Source organism: Loxodonta africana, chromosome 23, assembly GCF_030014295.1.
Source record: "Loxodonta africana isolate mLoxAfr1 chromosome 23, mLoxAfr1.hap2, whole genome shotgun sequence".
In the NCBI taxonomy this organism is placed as follows: domain Eukaryota; kingdom Metazoa; phylum Chordata; class Mammalia; order Proboscidea; family Elephantidae; genus Loxodonta; species Loxodonta africana.
Window position 1 is genome coordinate 68726114 of NC_087364.1, and position 24852 is coordinate 68750965.

The following is a 24852-nucleotide window of genomic DNA, read 5'->3' on the forward strand; positions in this document are numbered from 1 at the left end:
CAGACCCCAGTTTTGGGACTTCATGTCAGGTGAGGCAAGAATTAGAGAAGTTAGAGGGATCCACAGAGGAGCAAATACAATCAGAGAAGAAAACCTCAAGTCTGTGCCCTGTGGGGAAGGGGGCTGGTTGACTTAACAGGGGAAAAAAGCTGACCTCAGGGTCTGGGTGGGGAAGGCCAGATGGAGGGAAGAAATTCAAGACACACGTAGAAGGAGGCGCCCACCTCCTCCGTATCCCTCCCTGAGAAAGGAACAAGGAAACAATTGGACTTTGAATTGTCTTCAGGTAGTTTCTGAAGCTGGGTAATGGTGACAAGAGGCTTCATTACGCTATTCTACTTCTATATGTTTGGGAAAATTTACACAATCAATCAAGGAAAATGTCATTAAGTTATTAAAAAAAGGTAGCATGATTTCCCACTTTTACAGGATAAGTATGTCTATGTATTCTACAAGGATTATCACCCACATGCAAACAATGATTAATTATTATCTCTGGGGCGTGGGGAAGCCTTGAGTGGCTAAGAGCTAGGGCTGCTAACCAAGAGGTCGGCAGTTCGAATCTACCAGCCACTCCTTGGGAACTCTGTGGAGCAGTTCTGCTCTGTCCTGTAGGGTAGCTATGAGTGGGGATCTACTCGACGGCACTGGGTTTGGTTTTTGGGGAGTGGTATTAGCAGTGATTTTTATTTTCTTCTTTCTACTAGTCTGTATTCCAGGCTGTAAGAGTGAACATGTACTGCTTTTGTTGTTGGAAGAAATAATTTAATAATTATGAGGAAGTTTGGGTATACAGGAGTGAATCTTTGTGGTTGAGTCCAAGCCAAGCTGTGGCTGAGGTGGAGACAGAGGGCTGGTGGAGGAAGGGCGTAGATACAGGTGCTCTTGTACCTGCGATGCTGCCAAAAGGGTGTTGAGTTTGGGGTTCAGCCTGTTCAGAGAGCATCCCAGCTCTCCCACTTGTGCCGTGTCCACCTGTGCTGTGGGATTTGGGTCAGGTTGGTCATTTTCTTCACCTGTAAACTGGGGAGAATAATCATCTAGAGTGTTCAACGTGAAGGGGCATCATCAACTTAGATTTTTACTAAATGGAAGGTGTGTATCCAGTGGCATGATGGCTGCAGGTTCTTAGCAACTGATGGTTGTGATTTCAGGAATTTTGTGAGCTGGTTGACATCATGCTGGTAACTTGAAAATGGCTGTAGTGGGAATATTTACACCAATGAAATTGGCAAGTGCCGTACATTAGGACCTTTAAAAGAAGCTAGCTGTTAAGCATTTACAAGCACACTACTAGGTATAAGTTATATATGGTTATATAGTTAGATATGTATCTTCTGGGGAATAATTTTTTTTCCCTCTGATAAAAGTACAGGCACAGGAGGACAGAGCCCTGTATTAGTGCCCTGACTGCTCCTTAGTTTTCTGTCTTTGGAAAGGTAAAAGAAGATGTGGTAGTTGGGGCTGGGGCACCCGTCTTGTGACCCTGAGGCAACAAGGCTGTAATGAAAAGTGTCTTAGTTATCTAGTGCTGTTATAACAGAAATACCCACAAGGGGATGGCTTTAAGAAACAGAAATTTATTCTCTCACAGGCTAGGAGGCTAGAAGTCCAAATCCAGGGCACCAGCTCCAGGGGAAGGATTTCTCTGTTGGCTCTGGGGGAAGGTCCTTGTCATCAATCCAGCCCTCGTCTAGGAGCTTCTCAGTACAGGGACCCTGAGTCTAAAGGATGTGCTCTGCTTTAGGCTCTTCTTGCTTGGTGGTGGTGAGGTCCCTCTCTGCTCACTTCTCTCTTCTTTTATCTGTTGTATGATAAAAGGTGATACAGACCACACCCCAGGGAACCTCCCCTTTAATTGGATCGGGGCTGTGACCTAAGTAAGGGTGTTGCATCCTACCCTAATCCTCTTTAATGTAACCCAATCTTGCCTCATTAACCACAGGCAGAGGTTAGGATTTATAACACATAGGACAGTTACATCAGGTCACAAAATGGAGGACAGCCACACAATATTGGGAATCATGGCCTAGCCAAGTTGACATACATTTTTGGGGTACACTATTCAGTCTGTAACAAAAAGCCAACGCAAGAGGAGTCAGTTGAGTGATTTTATGAAATGGTTGAGCTGCTGAACTGACCTTGAGACCACCTCCGTGAACAGTAGATGTCCACATGGTATAAACCATCATCAGACCAGTTTTCAATTTCTTCTGGCCAAAAGCATTCTAATGTTGTCATGGTACTTTGCATTTAAATTTGGGCACCTTCAATAATCACGGCCTGAGCCCCTCCCCCTGCCCCCCCCCCCCCCCTTTTTTTTTCAGAGAATACACATTCCCAGAACTCTTCTCTGGCTTAATGAGGAATGTAAGGCAGGAGGCAAAGAGCAACTGTGTCTTGTCTGTTAGGCAATGAATTCTGACCAGTGCCTCTTAGAAACTGAGGAGTGGAACAGGGTGCTCCTTTATTTAGTTCCATTTCTGGTGGGAAGAGTTTTGGTGGGATGGGAGGAGTGTCCTGTTCTGTTTTGCCTGGAGAAGGAGATTCTGAAGATCTCTACCACTTTGGGGGAAAATGACACACTTTCCAAGCTGGAAAGGAATGTAGACACGGGCCGTTCTAACTTTCACATTCTGTACGAAGGGAAACTGAAGGCCGGAGAGGTCAAAGTGGCTTGTCAAGGCAGACCTGGATCAACTGCTTGAGTGTCTTGGTTTGTTCTTGTAACTTCACTTGGGCTCCCCTCTGTAAACAGCCTCCTCTTTTGGTGAACGCCCTCCCGTGGCCCTGGCAACAAGAATTACTCTGCATTTTAGGGTACCCAGCCGCATTGTAGGAGTTGGGAACTGACTGTCGAGCTTAACATTTGATTTTCTTAGAGTTCTCCAGAATCTGGTGTGGTGTTTCCAGGCAGAGGGAAGAATGTTCCAGAAGATCGTGTACTCTTGTTCTTGTGGTTTTTGGTGGAAGGTTCTCAGCCCTAGCTCCAGCCTCTAGGGATAGTGCTGACACTGGCATTTCCACGTTACATGTGCTAGGGATCACTCCTGTGTAGTAGTTTTTGTTTTCTTGGTGGAGATAACTCTCTTATTTATGGGTAGCTCTCTTGTGAGAGACACAAACACACATGCTGTACCAATTGCTCAAGTCCCAGGGAGCAGCACTTCCGGGCCATTCCATATAAATGGATCCTCTTAGTTCTATAGCCCCCGGATCTCATTTTCTAATTTTCTGAGGGAAACATTAGTGTTTGTTAGTATACATACATATATGCCAAACAAATTTAGTCATTCACCGAATATCGAGCACTTTGCAGGCCCTTTGCCAGTTGTGGCTTCATGAGGGCAGGGCCTAAGATTTTTATTTCTGGCTGTGTCCTGCACATTGCCTGCCCACCTAGGACTCACATTTTTAATGAATGACTGTAAGAATGAACAAGTACTGGGGCCCCAAAGCCTTCAATCTAGAGCAGTAGTTTTTAACTGGGGACCATTTTCCTCTCCCCTCTGTAATATTGAGGACATTGGGGATATCTGGGGATGCTTTTGGTTGTCACAACCGTGTATGTGTGTATGTGTGTGTGTTGCTACTGGCATCTGGTGGGTGAGGTCAGGGGTACTGCTAACATTCTCCAATCCACGGGACAACTCCACATGACAAAGAATTATCTGGCCTCAAATGTCACAGCTCTGAGAAACTGGTTTAGAGGAAGTGGGGGACCTGTACGACAAATTACAATGCAACGTTTCAGATATTCTTTGAGAGGAACGGACAATGTGCTGTGGAAACAAGAGTGAATGACTCATTTTTTGATGGGACCTAAGAGAGAAGGAGATTTTTTAGTCTGGACCTTGGAGGATGTGTAGGAGTGGACAGGGCTGAGAGCATGGAAGGAAAGTAACTCCAGGGAGAGGGAGTAACGCAGGCAAAGGGTCGTAGGGGAGAAGGGATGTGGAGTGTAGCCCACACCATGGGCTATGGAGTGGGCCTGAGTCCTGCTGTGGGCTATGAAAGAGGTAGCTGGGTTGGAGTGAGGAAGACAGGTGGCATCTGTTGTGGGGTCCTTTGTATGCCGTGTTGAGGTGTTTAGGTGCTATGGTGGAGGCGATGAGGAGCCATTTAAGGTTTTTTCCTAACCTTTTGTAATTTTTGTTGTTGCGAAAATATACACCCTAAAACGTGCCAATTCAACAATTTCATGTAAAATTCAGTGACATAGATGTCACTTTTCGTATTCTGCAGCCATTACCGTTTTAGGGTTTTAAGTAAGGGCATGTAAGATGACAAGGGTCGCAGTGTAAGGGGACAGTGGCTCTGACGGTCACTTTGAGGGTCTGTCGAGGTAGAAAGTACAACCAGCTAAAAGGTCACTGACGTTTCAGGCCTGGGGGCTAGAGTGTATCAATTTCCTTGGCTGCAGAGACAAGTAATCACAAACTGGGTAGCTGAAAACAACAGAAATTTATTCTCTCATACAACTTCTGGAGACCAGAAGTCTGAAATTAGGGTGTCAGGGTGTCTGCAATCCCCCTGGAGTCTGTAGGGGAGAATCCTTCCTTGCTTTTGGTGGCTGTAGGCAATCCTTGGCGTTTGTTGCCTTGTGGCTGTTTGTTATCAACCTCAGTCTTCATCTGTACATCACCTTCTCCTCCGTAAGTCTCTTAGAAGGACCCTTATCATTGGATTTAGGGCCCACTTGGAGCCCTGGTGGTGCAGTTCTTAAGCATTCAGCTGCTAACCAAAAGGTTGACACTTCAAATCTACCAGCTGCTCCTTGGAAACCCTACGGGGCAGTTCTGCCCTGTCCTGTAGGGTTGCTATGAGTCAGAATTGACTTGATTACAATAGGATTTGGTTTTTTTTTTTTTCTGTAATTTCAAATTTTATTATTTGCAGTATATTCATTTTATATAACATTTTTTGAGTATAGCGTATTCATTTTCTATAGCATTTTTTGATATATTTTTTGATAAGACAGAGATGGGTTTTTGGATTCCTATGGTGAGGGCAACCACAGTCTTGACTGAGCTTTGGTAGTGTTTTGGAGGGGGGAAGAGCAGGGTTGGATTTTGAGAATTAGAGGTTTTGTTTAAAGCAAGTCTTTCAGTGTGAGAATTTAAGATTGGGTAAGGATCACAATAAGGAGCCCTGGTGTCATAGTGGTTCAGGACTCTGCTGCTAACTAAAAGGTTGGTGGTTTGAACCTACCAGTCGTTCTGTGGGAGAAGGATGTCGCGGTTTGCTTCTGTAGAGATTACAGCTGCCCTTTAGGGTTGCCATGAATCGGCATTGAATCTATGGCAATGGCCTTGGAAGGATCACAACGTAACAGTTTGGGATTGCTGGAAAAGAAATAGCAAGGTAAAGATTTTGAGGTGAGGAGTTCAAAAAGTCTTAGGACAAAACCTGTTGATGTTTCCCATTGACGAAGTTGATGTGTCTTTGGAAAGTTCTTGTAGTGAACTGTGAACTCCTGAGCAAGAGTATCCTGGAATTGTATAATTATGTTAATGAAGATAGTGAAATACGAAAGCTGTGTTAATGCAGGCAATAAGCTATATGAGGCTAAGGGGAAGGTAGTTTCACATTCTTATGTTTTATTTCAAATTTCTAAAGAATACCCTGGTATTACCACATGAATTTTACTTACATTTACAATCTTGGTTTTAAATACATTATTTTGTTCTTATTTTGAGGAATTTTGCCTTTGGATGCCATCAGCTGCTTCAGCTTTGGAGGTATACTGCAATGGACATTTTTTTTTAATAATTTTTATTGTGCTTTAAGTGGAAGTTTACAAATCAAGTCAGTCTCTCACATAAAAAGTTATATATACCTTACTACATACTCCCAATTGCTCTCCCCCCAATGAGACAGCCCGCTCCCTCCTTCCAGTCTCTCTTTTCATGACCATTTTGCCAGCTTCTAACCCCCTCTACCCTCTCATCTCCCCTCCAGACAGGAGATGCCAACATAGTCTCAAGTGTCTACCTGATGTAAGTAGCTCGCTCCTCGTCAGTGTCTCTCTCCAACCCATTGTCCAGTCCAATCCGTGTCTGACGAGCTGGCTTCGGGAATGGTTCCTGTCCTGGGCCAACAGAAGGTTTGGGGACCATGACAGCCGGGGTCCTTCTAATCTGTCAGACCATTAAGTCTGGTCTTTTTATGAGTTTTTTTTTTTTTTTTTAGATAATCCAGGATGATCTTAACTCAAGATTTTAACTTAATTATATCTGCAAAGACCCTTTTTCCAAATAAGATAACATTCATAGGGTCTAGGGATTTGATGTGGTTGTTTTTTTGTGTTGAATTAGGGTGTTGGCGAAGAATATTGAGTATACCATAGACTGCCAAAAGAAGGAACAAATCTGTGTTGGAAGAAGTACAGCCAGAATGCTCCTTAGAAGCAAGAATGGCGAGACTACGTTTCACATATTTTGGACATGTTATCAGGAGGGATCAGTCCTTGGGGAAGGACACCATGATTGGTACAGTAGAGGGTCAGCGAAAAAAAGGAAGACCCTCTATGAGGTGGATTGACATAGTGGCTGCGACAGTGGGCTCAAGCATAACCATGATTGTGAGGATGATGTGGGACGAGGCAGTGTTTTGTTCTATTGTTCATAGGGTCACTATGAGTTGGGACCAACTTGACAGCACCTAACAACAACAACAGCGTCTTTTGGGGGACCAGTTTTTGGCCTATGGTGGTGGTGGGGAAGCTTGGGAAGAAAGAGAAGGGGAGGGTTTAAGGGAAAGGTTATTTGGGTGGCAGAATTGACAAAGCAGATGTGTGAAATAAGAGAGACAGATGGTTAGAAGAACACACAGATGTTTTTTGTTTAGACCAGTGGTTTCTAAACATTTTGGTCTAAGGACCCTTTATAGTCTTAAATATTATTGAGGATCCCAGAGAGCTTTTGTTTCTGTGGGTTATAGCTCAATATTTACTGTATTAAAAATTAAAACAGATTTAAAAAGGAAAAAAAATCCCGTTGTTGTTGAGTCAATTTTGAGTCATAATGACCCTATAGGCCAGAGCAGAACTGACTCATAGGGTTGCCCAGGCTGTAAATCTTTTATGGATGCGGACTGCCTCATCTCTCTCCTGTGGAACAGCTGGCGGGTTTGAACCACTGACTTTTCAGGTAGCAGCTGAGCGCTTTAACCACTGTGCCATCAGAGCTCCTGATGTTATTAAAAACAATAATAACCACCTCATTTCTTGTTAATCTGTTTCTTATGGGACAGAACTGTTTTCCCAAAGTAAAAGAAGAAAATCAGTGAAAAGAGTGGCATTGTTTTACAGCTTTGCAAATCTTTCATCTGTCTGGACTCTCTTATCTAGTTCTTTATTTAATCTGTTGTGATACGTTGTTTTGGTTGAAGAATGTGAAGAAAATCCAGCCTCAGTAGATATGTAGTTAAAAGTTCTCGGGAACCCCAGTGGTCTTGGATGCGGAGGACTGCTGGCTTAGACAGTTGAGTAGATAGATGGTGGTCCCAGAACAAACCTCCTGGAGGGAACAAAGGAGTCTAATTTTTTTGCAAGGGTGTGGGAGATGGGAGAGCAGAGGGGGCAATGAATTCTTTTCTGAATGTTTTCAATTTGAGATGCCTTTGGGGAATCTGGAAACCCTGGTGGCATAGTGGTTAAGTGCTACAGCAGCTAACTAAGAGGTCGGCAGTTCAAATCCACCAGGCGCTCCTTGGAAACTCTATGGGGCAGTTCTACTCTGTCCTATAGGGTTGCTATGAGTTGGAATTGACTTGATGGCATTGGATTTGATGGGTTGGGGAATCTTGGTTGAGATGTAGAGTAGGAGAAGCTTAGAAATTTGGATTTGGGTGTGAGATGCTCTTAGGTAATTGAAGTCATAACTGTGCTGACCCATTGGGATGGAGGAGGAGTCTGACCCTGAGGAATGGAACTTTCCAAGGATGGATTTCCTGGACCCTATCAGCCCGGAACTCAGAGGAGGGCAGTGTGGGTACAGGGTGATGTGGTACCTGGGAGAGCTAACATCTGGTGTGACTCCAGCTACTTTGGCCTCTTCTTAGCTTTCCTGCATCTGCTGTGCAGTTTCTTACCTTAGGGCCTTTCCATATGTGGCACCTGCTGCCTGGTTGCCTTCTCCTTTTTATCACTGCAAAGTGATTGTTAATTTTTCATTACTCATCATGGTTTGTGTTTGATTTGTTTGTTATTATCTACCCTGACCCCCTTCCCCTCCCAAACAAGTTCCAAAAAGCAGGGACCATTTCTCTTGTATCCCCCATCCATAACTACAGTCAAGCAGAGGATCTGGGGTATGGTAGGAGTTCAACTGGTATTTGTTGATTGGTCCCAGCAGACTGAGCCCAGCACAACTAGATGGTGCCCAGCTACCACCACCGACTGCTCTGACAGGGATCATGCCAGACAGAGCCGGAGAAAAATGTAGAACAAAATTCTAACTCACAAAAAAAGACCAGACTTACTGGTCTGACTGAGGCTGGAAAATCCCGAGGGTATGGCCTCCGGACATCCTTTTACCTCAGCACTGAAGTCACTCCTGAGGTTCACCTTTCAGCCAGAGATTAGACAGGCCTATAAAACAAAATGAGACTAAAGGGGCACACCCAGCCCAGGGGCAAGGACGAAAAGGCAAAAGGGGACAGGAAAGCTGGTAATGGGGAACCCAAGGTTGAAAAGGGGAGGGTGTTGACATGTCATGGGCTGTATTGTTTAATGAGAAACTACCTTGTAAACCTTCTTCTAAAGTACAATTAAAAAAAAATTGTTGACTGGATCTGGCAACCACCCAGTCCTTATTAAGAAATGTTTATTAGATATCTGCTAAGTCAAGACGTGGATGGGAATGGCAGGAAGGTGAGACATGGCTCCTAGCTTTGAACCACTTGGGGTAGAGAGATCCAGCTGTGCTGTGTACAAGGGCAAAGAAGTCATTAAAAGGTTCAGTAGGGTGGTGGAAACAAAGCAGGGAGGGGCCAGTTCTATTTGGGGATTAGAAGAGTTTTCAGAAAGGTGGCAAGGGGAAGTGGGAGGGCCATCTGGGCAGAGGGTATGAACAGAGGCAGAGAAGTGGGAAATAGGATTTGATCTTTGGAGGACTCACAGATAGCTCAATAAAGCAAGAGTATTTTGAACTATAGATTTGGAGAAACTCGAAAATGTTTATAGATTTTGGCAACAGTTAAAATTAAGAGATTAAGACTGCCGGAGAGAAGATGTATCTGCCCAATCCATGCTGAACTGGCCCTGGAGAACCCAAGGGGAAGGGTTACTTCGACTGTGTATGGATCGCCTTCCCTGAAAAAGGAGGGGAGGCAGGAATACTAGGCTACCCCCTTACCTTGTCTTTTCCAGGGAGACAGAAGGCACGGAGGTGTTCCTCAGCAGGAATCAGCTCAGCCTTTAGCCCACATTTGGCTACCATGTCACTGCCGCTTTTGTTGTCAGTTAGAATTGGGTAGAATTTTCTGCTTTTCTTTCCCAGCCGTTGCATTCATGGATTAATGTAATGCGGTTGTTGAGATGAGGACCATTTCAAGAACTGGCAACAGTGAGGAAGTAATAAAAATACATTTCCTCTGGATGTCATTTGGATATTTTGCTAAGATGTTAGTTTTATGTAAAGGTATGGAGGCTTTATCAAAGCCATATCCAAGGCAATGCTAAATAATTCATGTAACTTTTGAGGTCTGTATGGAAGGTTCATGTTGACGTTACTTAGTTTTTTTTTTTTTTTTTCAACTCCATGTTAGTAGACCAAAAACCAAAACCAAACCCATTGCCGTCGAGTTAGTAGACGGATGGAAAATATTTTTGGGGGTTAGAGCTGTTTTTAGTTTTTGGTCAATTTTAGACTCAGTGTCAGCGTCTCTTGAAAGAAAAGATTTGTTTATAGACTCGGAGACACTGTTTACATTCTACTACTTACGTGAAATCTGCCCTTAAGAAATGATTAATCTAATGGCTTTAAAGTTCTTATTTTTGTTTACGTGGTACTTGGTACGTGCCTCTCACTGTGCTAGGTGACATGGGCGTGTAGAAAAGAAAGAAGCCTGCTGTCGGTCCCCTCCAGGACAGTGCTTCTTGAAGTATCTGAGAAGAACCTGGTTTTCTTATTTTTTAAAATATCTACGTCACAGACTGATATAGACGTGTGATAAAAATGAATTACTAGAAACATGAAATGCTGCTTGAATGCACTGGCAATGCCAGGCTGCTATAGACGTTTCCAAGCACATACTCCTGATTTTTACACATGATTTGTGGAGGACCTCTAGCAGTTTATGGACCAGCATCGGTCTGTGGACCACACTTGGAGTAGCACTGCCGCTAGAAGTTAACATCTGGTTCACTGACGCACATAAACCAATATAAAAAAGTGACTAATGCGCTAGTTTTATGTACTTATTTAAAAACAGGAATAACATGTACGTTCACTGAAGCACAGAGTACCACATCATAATAGCCGGCGTTTATTTAGATTTCCTGTGTGTTGGTCATTCTGAGTGCTTTACATGTTTGGTTTTATGCCAGCCTCACAAAAGCCTTGAGGTGGGTACAGTAGTCTCCCCTTATCTGCAGGGGATTTGTTCCAAGACCCCCTGTGGGTGCCTGAAACTGCGGATATTACAGAGCCCAATATATGCCATGTTTTGTCCTATACGTACATATATACCTGTGATAAAGATCAGTTTATAAATTAGGCACAGTAAGAGATTAACAACAATAACTAATAATAACTAATAATAAAATAGAACAATTATAATAATGCACTGTAATAAAAGTTAAGTGAATGTGGTCCCCAGGTGTCTTAGTTATCTCGTGCTGCTATAGCAGAAATACCACTTTAATGAAGAGAAATTTATTTTTTCACAGTCCAGCAGGCTAGAAGTCCGAATTCAGGATGCCGGTTCCAGGGAAAGGCTTTCTCTCTCTGTCGACTCTGGGAGAAGGTCCTTGTCCTCAATTTTCCCCTGGTCTAGGAACTTCCTAGCGTGGGGATCCTGGGTCCAAAGGAAATGCTGTGCTCCTGGCACTACTTTCTTCATAGTAGGAGGTCCACATGTCTCTCTGCTTGCTTCTCTCTTTTATATCTCAAATGAGATTGACTTAAAACACAACCTAATATTGTAGATTGAGACCTGCCTCATTAACGTAACCACCTCTAATCCTGCCTCATTAACATCATAGGGGTAGGATTTACAACACATAGGAAAATCACATCAGAGAACAAAATGGGGGACAATCACACAATACTGGGAATCATAGCCTAGCCAAGTTGACACATATTTTTGGGGGACACAGTTTAATCCATGACATTTTACTCTTTGGCTCTTAAAAATTCATGTCCTTGCAATATGTAAAACATATTCACCCCATCGTATCATAGCAAAAGTCTTAATTCAACTCCAAGTATAAAATTCAGAAATTCTTCTTAGTCTGTGGAATCTAGAATACAAGTTATGTGGTTCCAAAATATGATGGTGGAACAGGCACAAGGTAGACATTTCTGTCACAAGTGGGAGAAATTGGAGGGAAAGAAGGGATAATAGGGATCAAGCAAGTCAGCAGAACACATTACATTAGCTCTCAAGGCTTGAAAACAATCCTCTGTTCTCTGAGACCATTTAGACAATGTCCTTGCCCTCTAGACTCTTAAGTATTGGCCATACTTTCCAGATTCTAGGTGGAGGTCCCTTGGGTTTCAGCTCCGCCTTCCAGGCAAACTGGAATGGCAACTCTGCTTCCTGGACTTGGGTGGCCCCAGAGGCCATGGCTCCTCGCTTTGAGACCTCAGAGGTCATGGCCCTACTCTTTGAGACAGAGGCAGCTCTGCTTCCTGCGTTCCTTGTCTCTTCAGCTCCTGCTTCCTGGTTCCTTGGCCTCTCAGCCTGTCTGGCCTTGCTACCCCCATCTGCCCTGCTGGGGTGAATATTCCAAAGTTCTTTAGCGCCATCATTAAGTACCTGGAGGCACCCTACTCCTCCAGTAAACTTCTGCCGGAAGGCTCTCAGCTCTCTTGCTCTGTGGATCGGCTCTAGCACAGTCTGGCGCCAGTCTCCTGGTTCTGCTGATGCTGTTTCTCTGCTGCTGCTTCTCACTGTCTGTGCTGTCTCCAGTGTAAGAGCTTTCCTCACTTCCTTCTGAGTCCTCATCAGAATTGTCTTTGACGTCTATAATTCCACCAACAGTTTCTTCAAGGCAGTCTAGGCTTTTACTATTAGGCACTTTAAAACTCTTCCAGCCTCTGTCCATTCGCAGTTTCAAAACTGCTTCCACATCTTAGGTATCTGTTAGAGCAGCACCAATTCTGTCTTAGTTGCCTAGTGCTGCTATAACAAAAATAGCACAAGCAGATGGCTTTGACAAACAAATTTATTTTCTCACAGTCTAGTAGGCTAGAAGTCTGAATTCAGGGTGCCAGCTCCAGGGGAAGGCTTTCTCTCCTTGTTGACTCTGGGGAAGGTCCTTGTCATCAAGCTTTGCCTGGTCTAAGAGCTTCTCAGCACAAGGATCCCAGGTCCAAAGGGTATACTCTGCTCCTGGCACTACTTTTGTGGTGGTAAGAGGTCCCCATGTCTCCCTGCTTACTTCTCCCTTTTTCTTCTCAAAAGAGATGGGCTTTAGACACTATCTAATCTTGTAGATTGAGTCCTGCCTTATTAACATAACTGTTTCTAATCCTGCTTCATTAACATCATAGAGGTAGGATTTACAACGCACAGGAAAATCACATCAGAGAACAAAATGGTGGACAATCATGTGATACTGGGAATCCTGGCCTAGCCAAGTTGACACGTATTTTTGGGGGACACAGTTCAATCCATGCCACCTGGTGGGATGGAGTGGAATTTCATCAAGCTACTCATTTAGTATTTTTGGACCACAGTAAGGTAACTGAAACTGCAGATAAGGGGGAACTACTGTACTCCTGTGCTGAAGATCATTCAAAAGCGGTTGCAGCAGTGCATTGACAGGGAACTGCTGGAAATTCAAGCTAGATTCAGAAGAGGACGTGGAACAAGTGGTATTGTTGCTGATGTCAGGTGAACCCTGGCCAAAAGCAGAGAATACCCCAAAGATGTTTACCTGTGTTTTATTGACTGTGCAAAGGCATTTGACTGTAGATGATAACAAATTACAGATATCATTGTGAAGAATGGGAATTCCAGAATAATGAGTTGGGCTCATGAGGAGCCTGTACATAGATCAGGAGGCAGTCGTTTGAACAGAACGAGGGGATACTTCATGGTTGAAAGTCAGGAATGGTTTGGTCATGGTTGTATAATTTCACCATACTTACTCATTCTGTGTGCTGAGCAAATAATTTGAGAAGCTAGACTATATGAAGAAGAAGGAAGCGTCAGGATTGCAGGAAGACTCATTAACAACCTGCGATACGCAGGTGACACAACCTTACTTGGTGAAAGTGAAGAGGACTTAAAGTGTTTACTGATGAAGATCAAAGACTGCAGCCTTCAGTATGGATTTCCCCTCAATATAAAGAAAACAAAAATCTTCACAATTGGACCACTAAGCAACATCATGACAAATGGGGAAAATATTGAAGTTGTCAAGGGCTTCATTTTACTTGGACCTACAATCAACACCCATGGAAGCAGCAGTTAAGAAATCAAAAGATGCATTGCATTGGGCAAATCTGCTGCAAGAGACCTCTTTAAAGTGTTAAAAAGCAAAGATATCACCTTGAAGTCTAGAGAGTACCTGACCCGAGCCATGGTGTTTTCACTTGCCTCATATACGTGTGAAAACTGGGCAATGAATGAGGAAGATGGAAGAAGAATTAACACCTTTGAGTTATGGTATTGGTGAAGGATCTTGAATATACCCCAGACTGCCAGGAGAATGAACAAATTTGTCTTGGAAGAAGTACAGGCAGAATTCTCCTTAGAAAACAAGGATGGTGAGACTTGTCCCACGTATTTTGGACATGTTATCAGAGGGATCAATCCCTAGAGAAGGACATCACACTTGGTAAAGTAGAGGGTCAGCGAAATGGGCTCAAGCATAACAACGATTGTGAAGATGGTGCAGGACCAGGCAATGACTGGATGGAACCTAACAACAACAACAACAACAATTGTACTACTATTACATCCTTTTTACGGATGAAGAAACTGAGGCACAGAGGTGCATAAGTTGGCAGTTCAGCTGTATAATGCAGTAGTTGGAGATGAACTTCTGAGCCCATGCTGTCACTGTTCAGCTCTGTATATGTTGTTGTTGTTAGCTGCTCTATATATAGTGAGGCTAAAAATGCTGTGTGAGTTCAGAAGAGACGGTTAGATTCCTTGGAAGTTTGACTGGAGGTTGTGGGGTCTGTGGGTAGGATCAGCATGTTTGGGGACATGCTGTACCTGCTCAAGAAAAGCCTTGAAAGTAGGAGGAGTATCATGCAGGGAGAGGGGCTTTGCCCCCCGCAGACCATACTTAGTTGTCCTCTGGAGTCTCAGCAGGTTGGGGCATGGGGAGGAGGTGGGAAAGCACGTGATGCTGCTGTCAGATTTATCTCACTAGCTCATACCTAATGAATCCAGTGGGGGAGAGCAGAGTCGGGGAGGCTGGGAGGGAGGCAGCTGTAGTAACTGAAGCCTGAGGTCAAAGGAGCCCAACTGATCAGGGCTTTAAATAGCATTGGAGAAGAAGAATTGACAGTTGGTGACAAATTGGTCAAAGGAAATGAAGAAGAGAGGACAGTATGGAGAATGTTCCTATTTCTTGGGATGCCCTGGTAGCCCAGTGTTTAAGAGCTATGGCTGCTAACCAAAAGGTTGGCAGTTCAAACCCACCTGCCATTTCTGGGAAACCCTACTCTGTCCTGTAGGGTGGCTATGAGTTGGAGTTGACTCGACGGCGATGGGTTTGGTTGTTTTGGTTGGGTTTAGATTGGATGGTAGGTCTTGTTGTTTGAGGACCTCAAAGTGACGTGTTTTTGTACGCAGTCTTTAGTGGTACGACACTTTGCCATCGAACTGATTCCGGCTTGTATCCACCCTACAGGACAGACTAGAACTGCCATGTAGGGTTTCCAAGGAGTAACTGGTGGATTTGAACTGCTCACCTTTTGTTTAGCAGCCAAGCTCTTAACCACTATGTGACCAGGGTATCTAGAATTACTTGATTGCTGAGTTGAAATGAATGTTCAGACTTTCCCATTTGCCTGCGACTTTTAACTGGCATTAACTGTTTTACTTGAAGGTCTTTCAGTTGCCAGCCATGTTTTGGCTCTATTGTTGACAGGGCTGGTGTAGCTTTGGTTTGTATGCTTGTCCCATGTTTTAAATCTCACTTTAGTTCCTGTTGTTAGCCCCTCTGGGGGATACTTTGCTGTAGAGGCTGAGAGGTGTTGACAGAGGTTAACTGCAGCCTACGTTTTCTGAGGTCGACTGGGGGAAATTTCTTTCCTTGGTAAAATGGCAGGTTTAGCCTGTCGGTTTCAGAGCAGTTGACCTAAAACAGATGAGCAAAAACATCAACAGCAACAAAAAAGAGAAACCTCTTGTTGTGGTTGAGTTGTGTTCCCCAAAATATGTGTATCAATTTGGCTAGGCCATGATTCCCAGTATTGTGTGGTTGTCTTTCATTTTGTAATTGTAATTTTCCTATATGTTGTAAATCCTAATCTCTGCCTGTGGTTAACGAGGTAAGATTGGATTATGTTAAAGAGGATCAGAGTGTGATTGTAGCAACCTCACTGAGGTCACCTGTTTCCCTGGGGTGTGGCCTACACCACTTTTTATCTTACAAGAGATGAAAGGAAAGGGAAGCCAGCAGAGAGTGGGACCTCATACCACCAAGAAAGAAGCACCGGGAGCAGAGTGTGTCCTTTGGACCCGCGGTTCCTGCGTGGAGAATCTCCTAGTTCAAGAGATGATTGATGACAAGGACATTCCTGCAGAGCTGACACAGAGAAAGCCTTCCCCTGGAGCTGGTGCCTTGAATTTGGACTTGGAACCCATGAGACGGTGGTATTTCTGTTACAGCGGCACTAGAAGACTAAGACAGCCCCAATCTCTTTTCCCTCTTCCCCAACCAGGAAGCGGGATGCACTGAATTTTCACTTGATTTTTCTTGCACCCATTTCATTGTTAGCACCGCACACGTTTTCCTTTACTATTTGCAATGTATTTGGTGGAAATCATTTCCAGCCTTGCATAACATGGCTTCCTAAAGATGTGTACCAAGTGTGGGGTCAGCGATGTAACCAGGGATGAGGGAGAAGGTAAATACAGGGAGCTAAGACTAAGGTGCGCCTGACCCAAGCCATGGTATTTTCAGTCACATCATATGCACGTAAAAGCTGGACAGTGACTAAGGAAGCCTGAAGAGTTGACGCCTTTGAATTGTGGTGTTGGCGAAGAGTATTGAATATACCATGGACTGCCAAAAAAATGAACAAATCTGTCTTGGAAGAAGTGCAGCCAGAGTGCTCCTTAGAGGCAAGGATGGCGAGACTGCGTCTTACATACTTTGGACATGTTGTCAGGAGGGATCAGTCCCTGGAGAAGGACATCATGCTTGGCAGAGTACAGGGTCAGCGGAAAAGAGGAAGACCCTCAACGAGGTGGATTGACACAGTGGCTGCAACAATGAGCTCAAGCATAACAAGGATTGTAAGGACGGCACAGGACCGGGCAGTGTTTCGTTCTGTTGTGCATAGGGTCGCTATGAGTCGGAACCGACTTGACGGCACCTAACAACAACAATGTGGGGTAAGTGTGAGCCAGTAAAGCACATAGACAGCCACACTATAATTGTTGTTATTAGGTGCCTTCGAGTCGGTTCCAGCTCATAGTGACCCTGTGTACAGCAGGATGAAACACTGCCTGGTCCTGTGCCATCATCTTCATGATCGTTGTTATGCTTGAGCTGATTATTGTAGCTGCTTTGCCAATCTACCTCATCAAGCATCTTCCTCTTTTTCGCTGACCTTCTACTTTACCGAGCATGATGCCCTTCTCCAGGGACTGGTCCCTCCTGATAACACGTTCAAAGCATGTGAGACAAAGTCTCGCCATCCTTGCTTCTAAGGAGCATCCTGGCTGTACTTCTTCCAAGGCAGACAGATTGGTTCATTTTTCTGGCAGGCCATGGTACGTTCAATATTCTTCACCAAAACTATAATTCAGAGGCATCAGTTCTCCAGTCTTCCTTATTCATTGTCCAGCTTTCGAGTATGAGGCGGTTGAAAATGCCATGGCTTGGGTCAGGTGCACCGTAGTCCTTAAAGTGACGTCTTTGCTTTTTAACAGTTTAAGGAGGTCTTTAGCAGCAGGTTTGTCCAATACAACGTGTCGTTTGATTTCTGGGCTCCTGCTTCCAGGGGTGTTGCTGCTTATTGCTATTTCTTCTGTGTTGGCTCTTCTGAGTGGTTTACATGTTTGGTTTTATGCAAGCCTCACAAAAACTTAGCGGTGTGTACAGTAGTCCCCCGTTATCTGCGGGGGGATATGTTCCAAGCCCTCCTGAGGATGCCTGAAACCGTGGATAGTACTGAAGCCTGTATATACTATGCTTGTCCTGTACCTTTGACAAACTTTAATTTACAAATTAGGAACCATAGAGATGAACAATTATGACAATATACTGTAATAAAAGTTACGTGAACGTGGACAGTGAACTTCTGAGGACAGAAACCATGGACTCTTCTCTCTGCCCTCAGATCAGCCAGCACGGTGCAAGGTGCATTAGGTACTGACTACATGAAAAATATGATTTAAAGGATCAGTTTACATTAGATAAGATTGTAGTGCAAGAGCTATATAGGACCATGACTTGTATTAGCAGTGGAGGTTGTAAAGAAAAAACCATCTTTTGAGGTTGCCTTAAATGTAATTCAGGCCAGGATAAACTAGGGATACCTTAAGTCCCCTTGTCTGTTTTATGATTATGCAAATCTAAAAGTTCAAGTATTTTTCTCCAGCAGCTTTCCTGGAGACCCGCATCCAGGTGTTTGATATGGGAGGGTGCCAAGTATTTGCATGTGATTCGAATATGAATTAATGGGATGCAATTATTTAGATAAGAGTGGAATAAATGCTAAGTATATTTAGAGATAATTTGACTCAAAGGCCTCCCACTTTAGAATGGGGTAGAAAGCACTGTCTTACAAGGCCACTGGTGGGTGGGATGGGGAGGTTGTCATGGGAAGTCTCTGAGGGCTGCGTGTGCCCAGTGTTATCCACAGTGGGCATTTCCATTCCCCCCATGGAGCGGTTACTGAGCATCTGTCACCTGAACCCATCTGCCTATACGTGCTGGCCATACAGAAACTCAAAGTGATGATGATGGTCCCGTTTTTTAAGTCCTTAGTGTGTGCCAGTTACCATGCCAACTGTCTCACGTGTAATTTTCACTTCATTTCCAGTAGGCATTTGAGACAGGTGGGGTTATCTTGATTTCACAGAAAACGAAAGGGGAAAGGTTATAAAATTTGATTGCAAGGGCAAAACCAAATCCATCGCCATGGGGTGTAGGGTTTCTGAGGAGCAGCTGGTGGTGGATTTGAACTGCAAGCCTTTTGCTTAGCAGCCTGAGCTCTTAACCACCATGCCATCAGGGTCCCGCTTGCAAGAAAGGGAGCCAGAATTTCAGTTGAGGCTTGTTGGAACCACACCACACTTTCTTCAAAACTTTCACTGTCCTGGAGGACATACTGGGGACCTGATTCCCACACAGCCACTTAACCAGCTGTTTCACGTATCCCCACCTCCCAGCCTCAGCTTCCCATCCTGTAAAATGGGACTTATCGTGACTTAAGTTACTTGGCTGTTATGAGACTCGAACGAGGGTGGGCAGGAATATGCTACTTCAGTGGCACGGAGTGATGCCACTATGACCATTTCTTTTTGCTTACTGTTGGGTACAGGTGTGGAGAGTCCTTGCTGTTTTGTATTGAGCTCTTGTCCTTTTGGTTTCATCTTAGGTCCCCACCGGTAGTGATTGATGACCTGCAGGTGTAGTTTGGGAGCCCTGGTGGCGTAGTGGTTAAAGCATTGGACTTCAAACTGAAACGCTGGTAGTTCCAACCCACGAGCTGCTCTGTGGGAGAAGGATGCGGCAGCTTGCTTCTGTAAAGCTTTACAGCCTTAGAAACCCTTTAGGGCACCTCTACTGTGTCCTACAGGGTTGCTGTGAGTCGGAATCTACTGGATAGCAATGGGTGTTTGGATTTAGGTGTGGTTTGGATGGGGGTGAATATTAATAGCTATGTAGATGACGATATAGGCTGAGTTTCAGATGTGGCTTTCATGCAGATGTGGCTTTCATGCAAACGTGGCCTTGATGTTAGAGTTGTTGGGGTCAAGGACAAGGCTGCCTTTTAGGGAAGTGATGCTCCCCAAAACCAGTTTGGTTGTGGCCCACTTTATCCCTCTTCAGGAGGTTGGTGTCAGTACCTTCTCTTACAAGCGCTTTGGCTGCAAGGGAAACATTTTTTTTTTTTTAAAAACTCCAAACAGCTCTGAAGTGACCTGCTAAGTAAAGGAACTCCAGAGGAAAGCAGTCCTCATTGCTGTGGTACTGGGGGGTGGGGGGTGGGGTGGGGGTGGGGAGCCTGCTCACACAGAGCCTAGGGATGCTTCTTTTTCCACGCTGTTGTGAACTCTTGCAGTGAGGTTCTCTCTGCTGATTTTAGGGAACGCTCTTGCCATAAGGGATAGAGCAGTGCCCTCCTCGTCCCCTGCCTTTTACAGAACCTGTCCCCAGGCCCTCTCCCGCATGCCTCAGGTCAGTCTGATACTGCACATTGCCTTCTGGGTCCTGGGTTGGCAGTCAGTCTGTCCGGTTTTCTCAGGAACCTCAGTCTGTCAACCACCTCTCTTTTCTCTTGCACTTACTTCAACTACTTCCTTCACCGGATCTGTGTCTGGTGCTGTTCAGACATACGCAAAGCTCTGACGTCTTGGGTCTCCCTTGATCCCACAACCCCTCCGGGGTTTCCCCCATTTTTCTCTTCTTTCTCTAAACTTTTCCAGAAGCTTCGTGTGTACTCATTCCCTTCCTCACCTCCCGCTTCTTCTTCTGCTCATTCTAGTCTGGCTCTGCCCTCGCCATTCCGCTGAGACACCTCTCACTAGGGTGACGTGTGACGGCCGCAGCGCTCATCCTGACAGGTGTTTTCTTCGTAGGCATTCCCGGCAGTACGTGATCCTGTTGACCTCTCCCTTCATGAAGTGGCTTCTTCCCTCAGCTGAGGTACAGCAGAGCTGGTTTCTCTCCCTTCTGCTCTGGCCACTCTGTCGCTTTTGCGGGCTTTTCCTCCTCTACCAGACCCTTCAGTCAGCACTGCGTTTTCCCTGGGGTACCCTAGGCCCTTGCCTCCTCTCTCTTTTCCCCCTCCCTGGGTGATCTTGGTTACTACCTTCCTGCAGGTGATGTACAACTTTCTGACTCCAGCCTGGACTTCTCTGCTCTCTAGACCTGTGTATCTAAGTGTCTGTAAGAAACATTTTGTCCTGGTGTGTGTCACCTCAAACTTAAGATGTTCAAAACTGAACTTGTGTGTCCTTCCCTCATCACCCCCTCCAAAAGAAAAAAACAAAACAAAAAAACAAGCCCAATGCAGCACTGCTGTGCCCTGTCTCTGGAGATATTACCATCCCAGAAGCCTATGGGGCATCCTTGACAACCTGACTCTGTCATTCCTTCCCACACATCAGAATCAGTCCTATTGAGATTCACTCCTAAATATCCCTCAAATCCGCCCCCTTCTCCACACCTCTGCCACCACTGCCTTGGTCCAGGCTGCCCTTATCTGATGCCTGACTTCTGTAAAAGCCTGCTAACGGGCCCCAGCACCTGCCCCCCGCCACCCCATTTAGCCTGACCCTACTCCAGTCAGTTGTCTGTGACTGGGAACCTATTCAAATCAGATGATGTCACCCACCTGCTTAAATCTTTTTAGTAAAGACCAGAGTGCCAGTCTGCTTTCATCTCACAGCTGTGTCTCTCTCCTTTTGCCCCAGCTGTGATGTCCTTCTTTCTTTGATTTCTCCAACCATACAGCCTTTATACACGCTTTTCCTCTGTCTCCCCTCTTTTTTTTTTCTTTAAATAATTTATTTTTTGTTGAAAATATATACAGCAGAACACACACCAATTCAACAATTTCTACATGGAAGATTCAGTGACGTTGATTGCATTCTTTGAGTTGCGCAACCGTTCTTACCCTCCTTTTCTGAGTTCATCTTCCCCAGTAACGTAAACTCACCTCCCCCCTAAGCGGCCTATCTAACCTTTTGAGTTGCTGTTGTCAGTTTGACCCAGTACAGGTAGTTCTTTAAAAGTGCAAAGTGGTCAGGGCATATTGCTTACTAATTAAGCTCAACTATTGTTTGGTCCAAGAAGACCTCAGGGGATGTTTTTGTTTTAAGGTTTAAAGATGATCTCAGGGCAATAGTTTTAGGGGTTCATCCAGCCTCCATGGCTCCAGGAAATCTGGATTCTGTGAGTTGAAATAGTGTTCTCCATTTTCCCCCTTTTGATCTGGATCGTTCTGTAAGAGCTTTGATCAAAATGTTGAGTAATGGTAGCGGGCATTTTGATTAAAGTGCCATCAGGTCTCATGGCTTAGGAACCCTGGTGGTGTAGTGATTAAGAGCTACAGCTGCTAACCAAAAGGTTGGCAGTTCGAATCCACCAGATGCTCCTTGGAAACTCTATGGGGCAGTTCTTCTCTGTCCTATAGGGTCACTATGAGTTGGAATCAACTTGATGGCGATGGGTTTGGTTTTCTGGTTTTAGATCTCATGGCAAAGGAGGCAATTGTTCATGGAGGCACTTAGCCACACGTTCCATTTCTTCCTGTTCTTGCCTCTGTTTCTGCTCATAACTTGTTAGGCACACACATGTTGATTGTTATGCCTTCCCAGTAAATTAACCCTTTTATTGTTATGAAATCTACCTCTTTATCTCTGCTAATGCTTTTGTCTTGCAGCCTGCTTTATCTGATATTCATGTAGCCACTCCAGCCCCCTTAAGACGTTCATTGCTTACGTAGTATATATATGTTTCCATCCATTTACTTTCAACTTTGTGTTTTAATACTAAAAATGTGTCTGTGTAGTTCAAGTATAGCATGTAGTTAAGCTTTGCTTTTTTATCCATTCTGACAATCCCTGTCTTTTTTTAATTGGAGTATATAGACCATTAGCACTTAATTAGCATTTAATGTAACTATGGATATGGTTGGGTTAGTTCTGCCGTTTTACTGTTTGTTTTCTCTGTGCGTCCCTTCCTGCTTTCTCTTAGATTATTAGACTTTTTTTTTTTTTTTACTTTTTTTTAGTGGTTGCTCTAGGAATTACGACATAAGTCTCTAACTTTTCATAGTCTCTTTAAAGTGCATGTTGTATCATTTCACATAAGATGTCAGAACCTTGCCACTGTAAATGTCTTCCTCTTAGTTAACTCCTACACAGCCACCACCTGTCTGTCAGTGCAGGCTTGCATGTTGCTGTGACGCTGTACAGGTTTCAGCAAAGGATCCAGGCTAAGATGGACTAGGAAGAAAGGCCTGGAGATCTGCTTCTGAAAGTCAGCCAGTGAAAACCGTATGGATTGGAATGGTCCAGTCTGCAACAGATCATGGAGGTGGCACAGGACCAGGGAGTGTTTTGTTCTCTTGTGCACAGGGTCTCCATGAGTCAAGGGCTGATTTGACAGGAGGTAACAATAACAACTACTGCTACTTCCTGGTCAGAGCTCAGCTCCAAGGCTAGTTCTTCAGGGAATTCTTGCCTGACCTCTTTGACTAGGCTCAGCCTCTATTATGGTGCTCTGAGCAGGAGACGCTTCCCTTACCACGGTTGCAGTTTGCTCACTGTGGAATCCCCATCACTTAGCAGAGTGCTGAGTGCTTAGTTATTTGCTGACCAGATAAAGAAGAGCCCTGAGTTGTGGCTTGAAGAATACAAAAAGTTTCATGATAATACCCTCCACATGGTGGGAATGGCCAGATGTAAGGCTTAGTGGTTGAAAAGACAGTGCGGGCTGTGGTATGCATATTTAGTCAATTAAATGAAAGCTAAAACATAAAAATAATAAACAGCTATAATAATAGCACCCACCGTCTAGAGAGCCAGTGCTGTGCTAAAACTCTGTGCACATTGTATCTTGTGTAGCCTCAGCCCTGTAAGTTACTCTTCTCCTCATGTCAAATGAAACAGTTGAGGTACAGAGAGGTACTTACCTTGGTCCCTAGTCACAGGCAAGGGCCGTGTATTTAAACCCAGATCCACGTGATTCTCACGCTCAGAAAGGAATTAGAATTGAAAAGTGGAGTGTAATGGTTCCAGGCTTTGAATGCCAGTCCAGGGCATTTGAGTTTGGATTCGGACTCAGAGTTGGACAGAGAGAAGGCCAGGGGTGTTACTGAGGGTCTGTAGACTGTTGTGCTGGACGCTTCTATTCTTCACTTCCTTCTGAAAAAGGAAAAAAAAAAAAAAAAAGTGGGAAGCCTTCTGAGGTTTGGGATTGGGGAGTGAAGAGGTGAAAACAACGTTTCAGGGAGCTTCATCCAGGGTCGAGGGCAGGCGGGATTGGAGACGGAAGTCTGGAGGGAGGGGGAGATGTGTAAGGACGGCAGCTGCAGTTGGAGGGTAGCTGGAAAAAAAAAAAAATTTTTTTTTTAATGGGTGGAATTGGTTAATGGTGATGTATGAGGAAAGAATATTCTGCTTTCTTCTGGGTCGTTTCTTTCTTCTCACTGTTGCCTCAGGGACATTAAACGTATCCTTGATGGGGATTTTGTAGCCCAGTTTCTCAAATAGGGAGCTACAGATATCTTGGGATCAGAGAGAATGCTATTTTGTGGGAAAGGTAGGCAAGGCTAGGAGTTATATCACCATTTTTTTTTTTTTTAATTCGGTATGTTAGTTCTGTGTGAGATCCTAGGTTACACGGTCTTCCTGACTGGTGGATAAAACCCCAAAACCAAACGCGTTGCCATTGAGTCCATTCCGACTCATAGCAAACCTGTAGGACAGAGTAGAACTGCCCCCATAGGGTTTCCAAGGAGCGACTGGTGGATATGAACTGCCAGTCTCTTGGTTAGCAGCTGAGCTCTTAACCACGGCGCCGTCAGTGGTGTATTTTTCTACCTCTCTGGCATCATCATCCCTGGTGGACGTTTCCGTTCAATTCATTACCAGTTGCTGTCGAGTCAGTTCCGACTCATGGCAGCCCCATGAGTAGGACTGTGCTCCGTAGGGTTTTCAATGGCTGTGGTCTTTTGGAAGTAGAACGTCAAAAGTAGGGACTCCTTGGTTCCTTTGACTTTGGTAGGTGGCTGAGGACATAGGGAGTTTCTGAACGTGATCTTTGCATTAAATAGTGAGGCTGTATGTTCTTAAAATTCTATGAAGGCGGTTGTGTGTGTGTGTGCGCGCGCGCGCACCTGTGTGCATGTGCCGTTCTGTATCTGTTACCTGCTTTTGAGAGGGTCATTGAAAATTGTGCTAAACGGAACATTTTTTTCCCCCTTGATGGAGAAAGAGCTTAAGCAATTTCCAAACTAAGATCAAAAGTTTTTACTTTCCCGATGAAACGTCTTATTGAAATTAAAAGGTTGCTTTGAAAGTGATCCAAAAAATAAATATCATTCTCTGAAGTTCAAGGTAAGTGCCAGTGATTTATGAATGCATTTGGAGTTTGCCCAAAGTACCGAGGGTCTAGTTTTTGTATCACTGTGGAATACGGAAATGCAGCGGTAGCACTGGTCTTCCGTATCAACCTGGGCCGTTTTCCATGCTTTTGTTGCTGTTTGTCTGTGGATACCTCTCTCCCTAGAATTGCTTAAAGCCCAGTTATTT

General features: G+C 44.5%; 1 protein-coding gene across 14 annotated transcripts in view; it reads left to right on the top strand.

Annotated features, from left to right (window-relative positions):
- Positions 1–24852, top strand: part of MED12L (mediator complex subunit 12L) — a 352938-nt gene that overhangs the window by 10228 nt on the left and 317858 nt on the right. The window contains exon 2 of one of the 14 annotated variants that reach the window (XM_023555399.2): positions 20170–20236. The exons of the other annotated variants lie outside the window; for them this stretch is intronic. Coding sequence (XP_023411167.2) covers positions 20210–20236 — 27 coding nt within the window. The 5' untranslated portion in view covers positions 20170–20209. The remainder of the gene's footprint in view (positions 1–20169; positions 20237–24852) is intronic. 14 annotated transcript variants of the gene reach the window in all.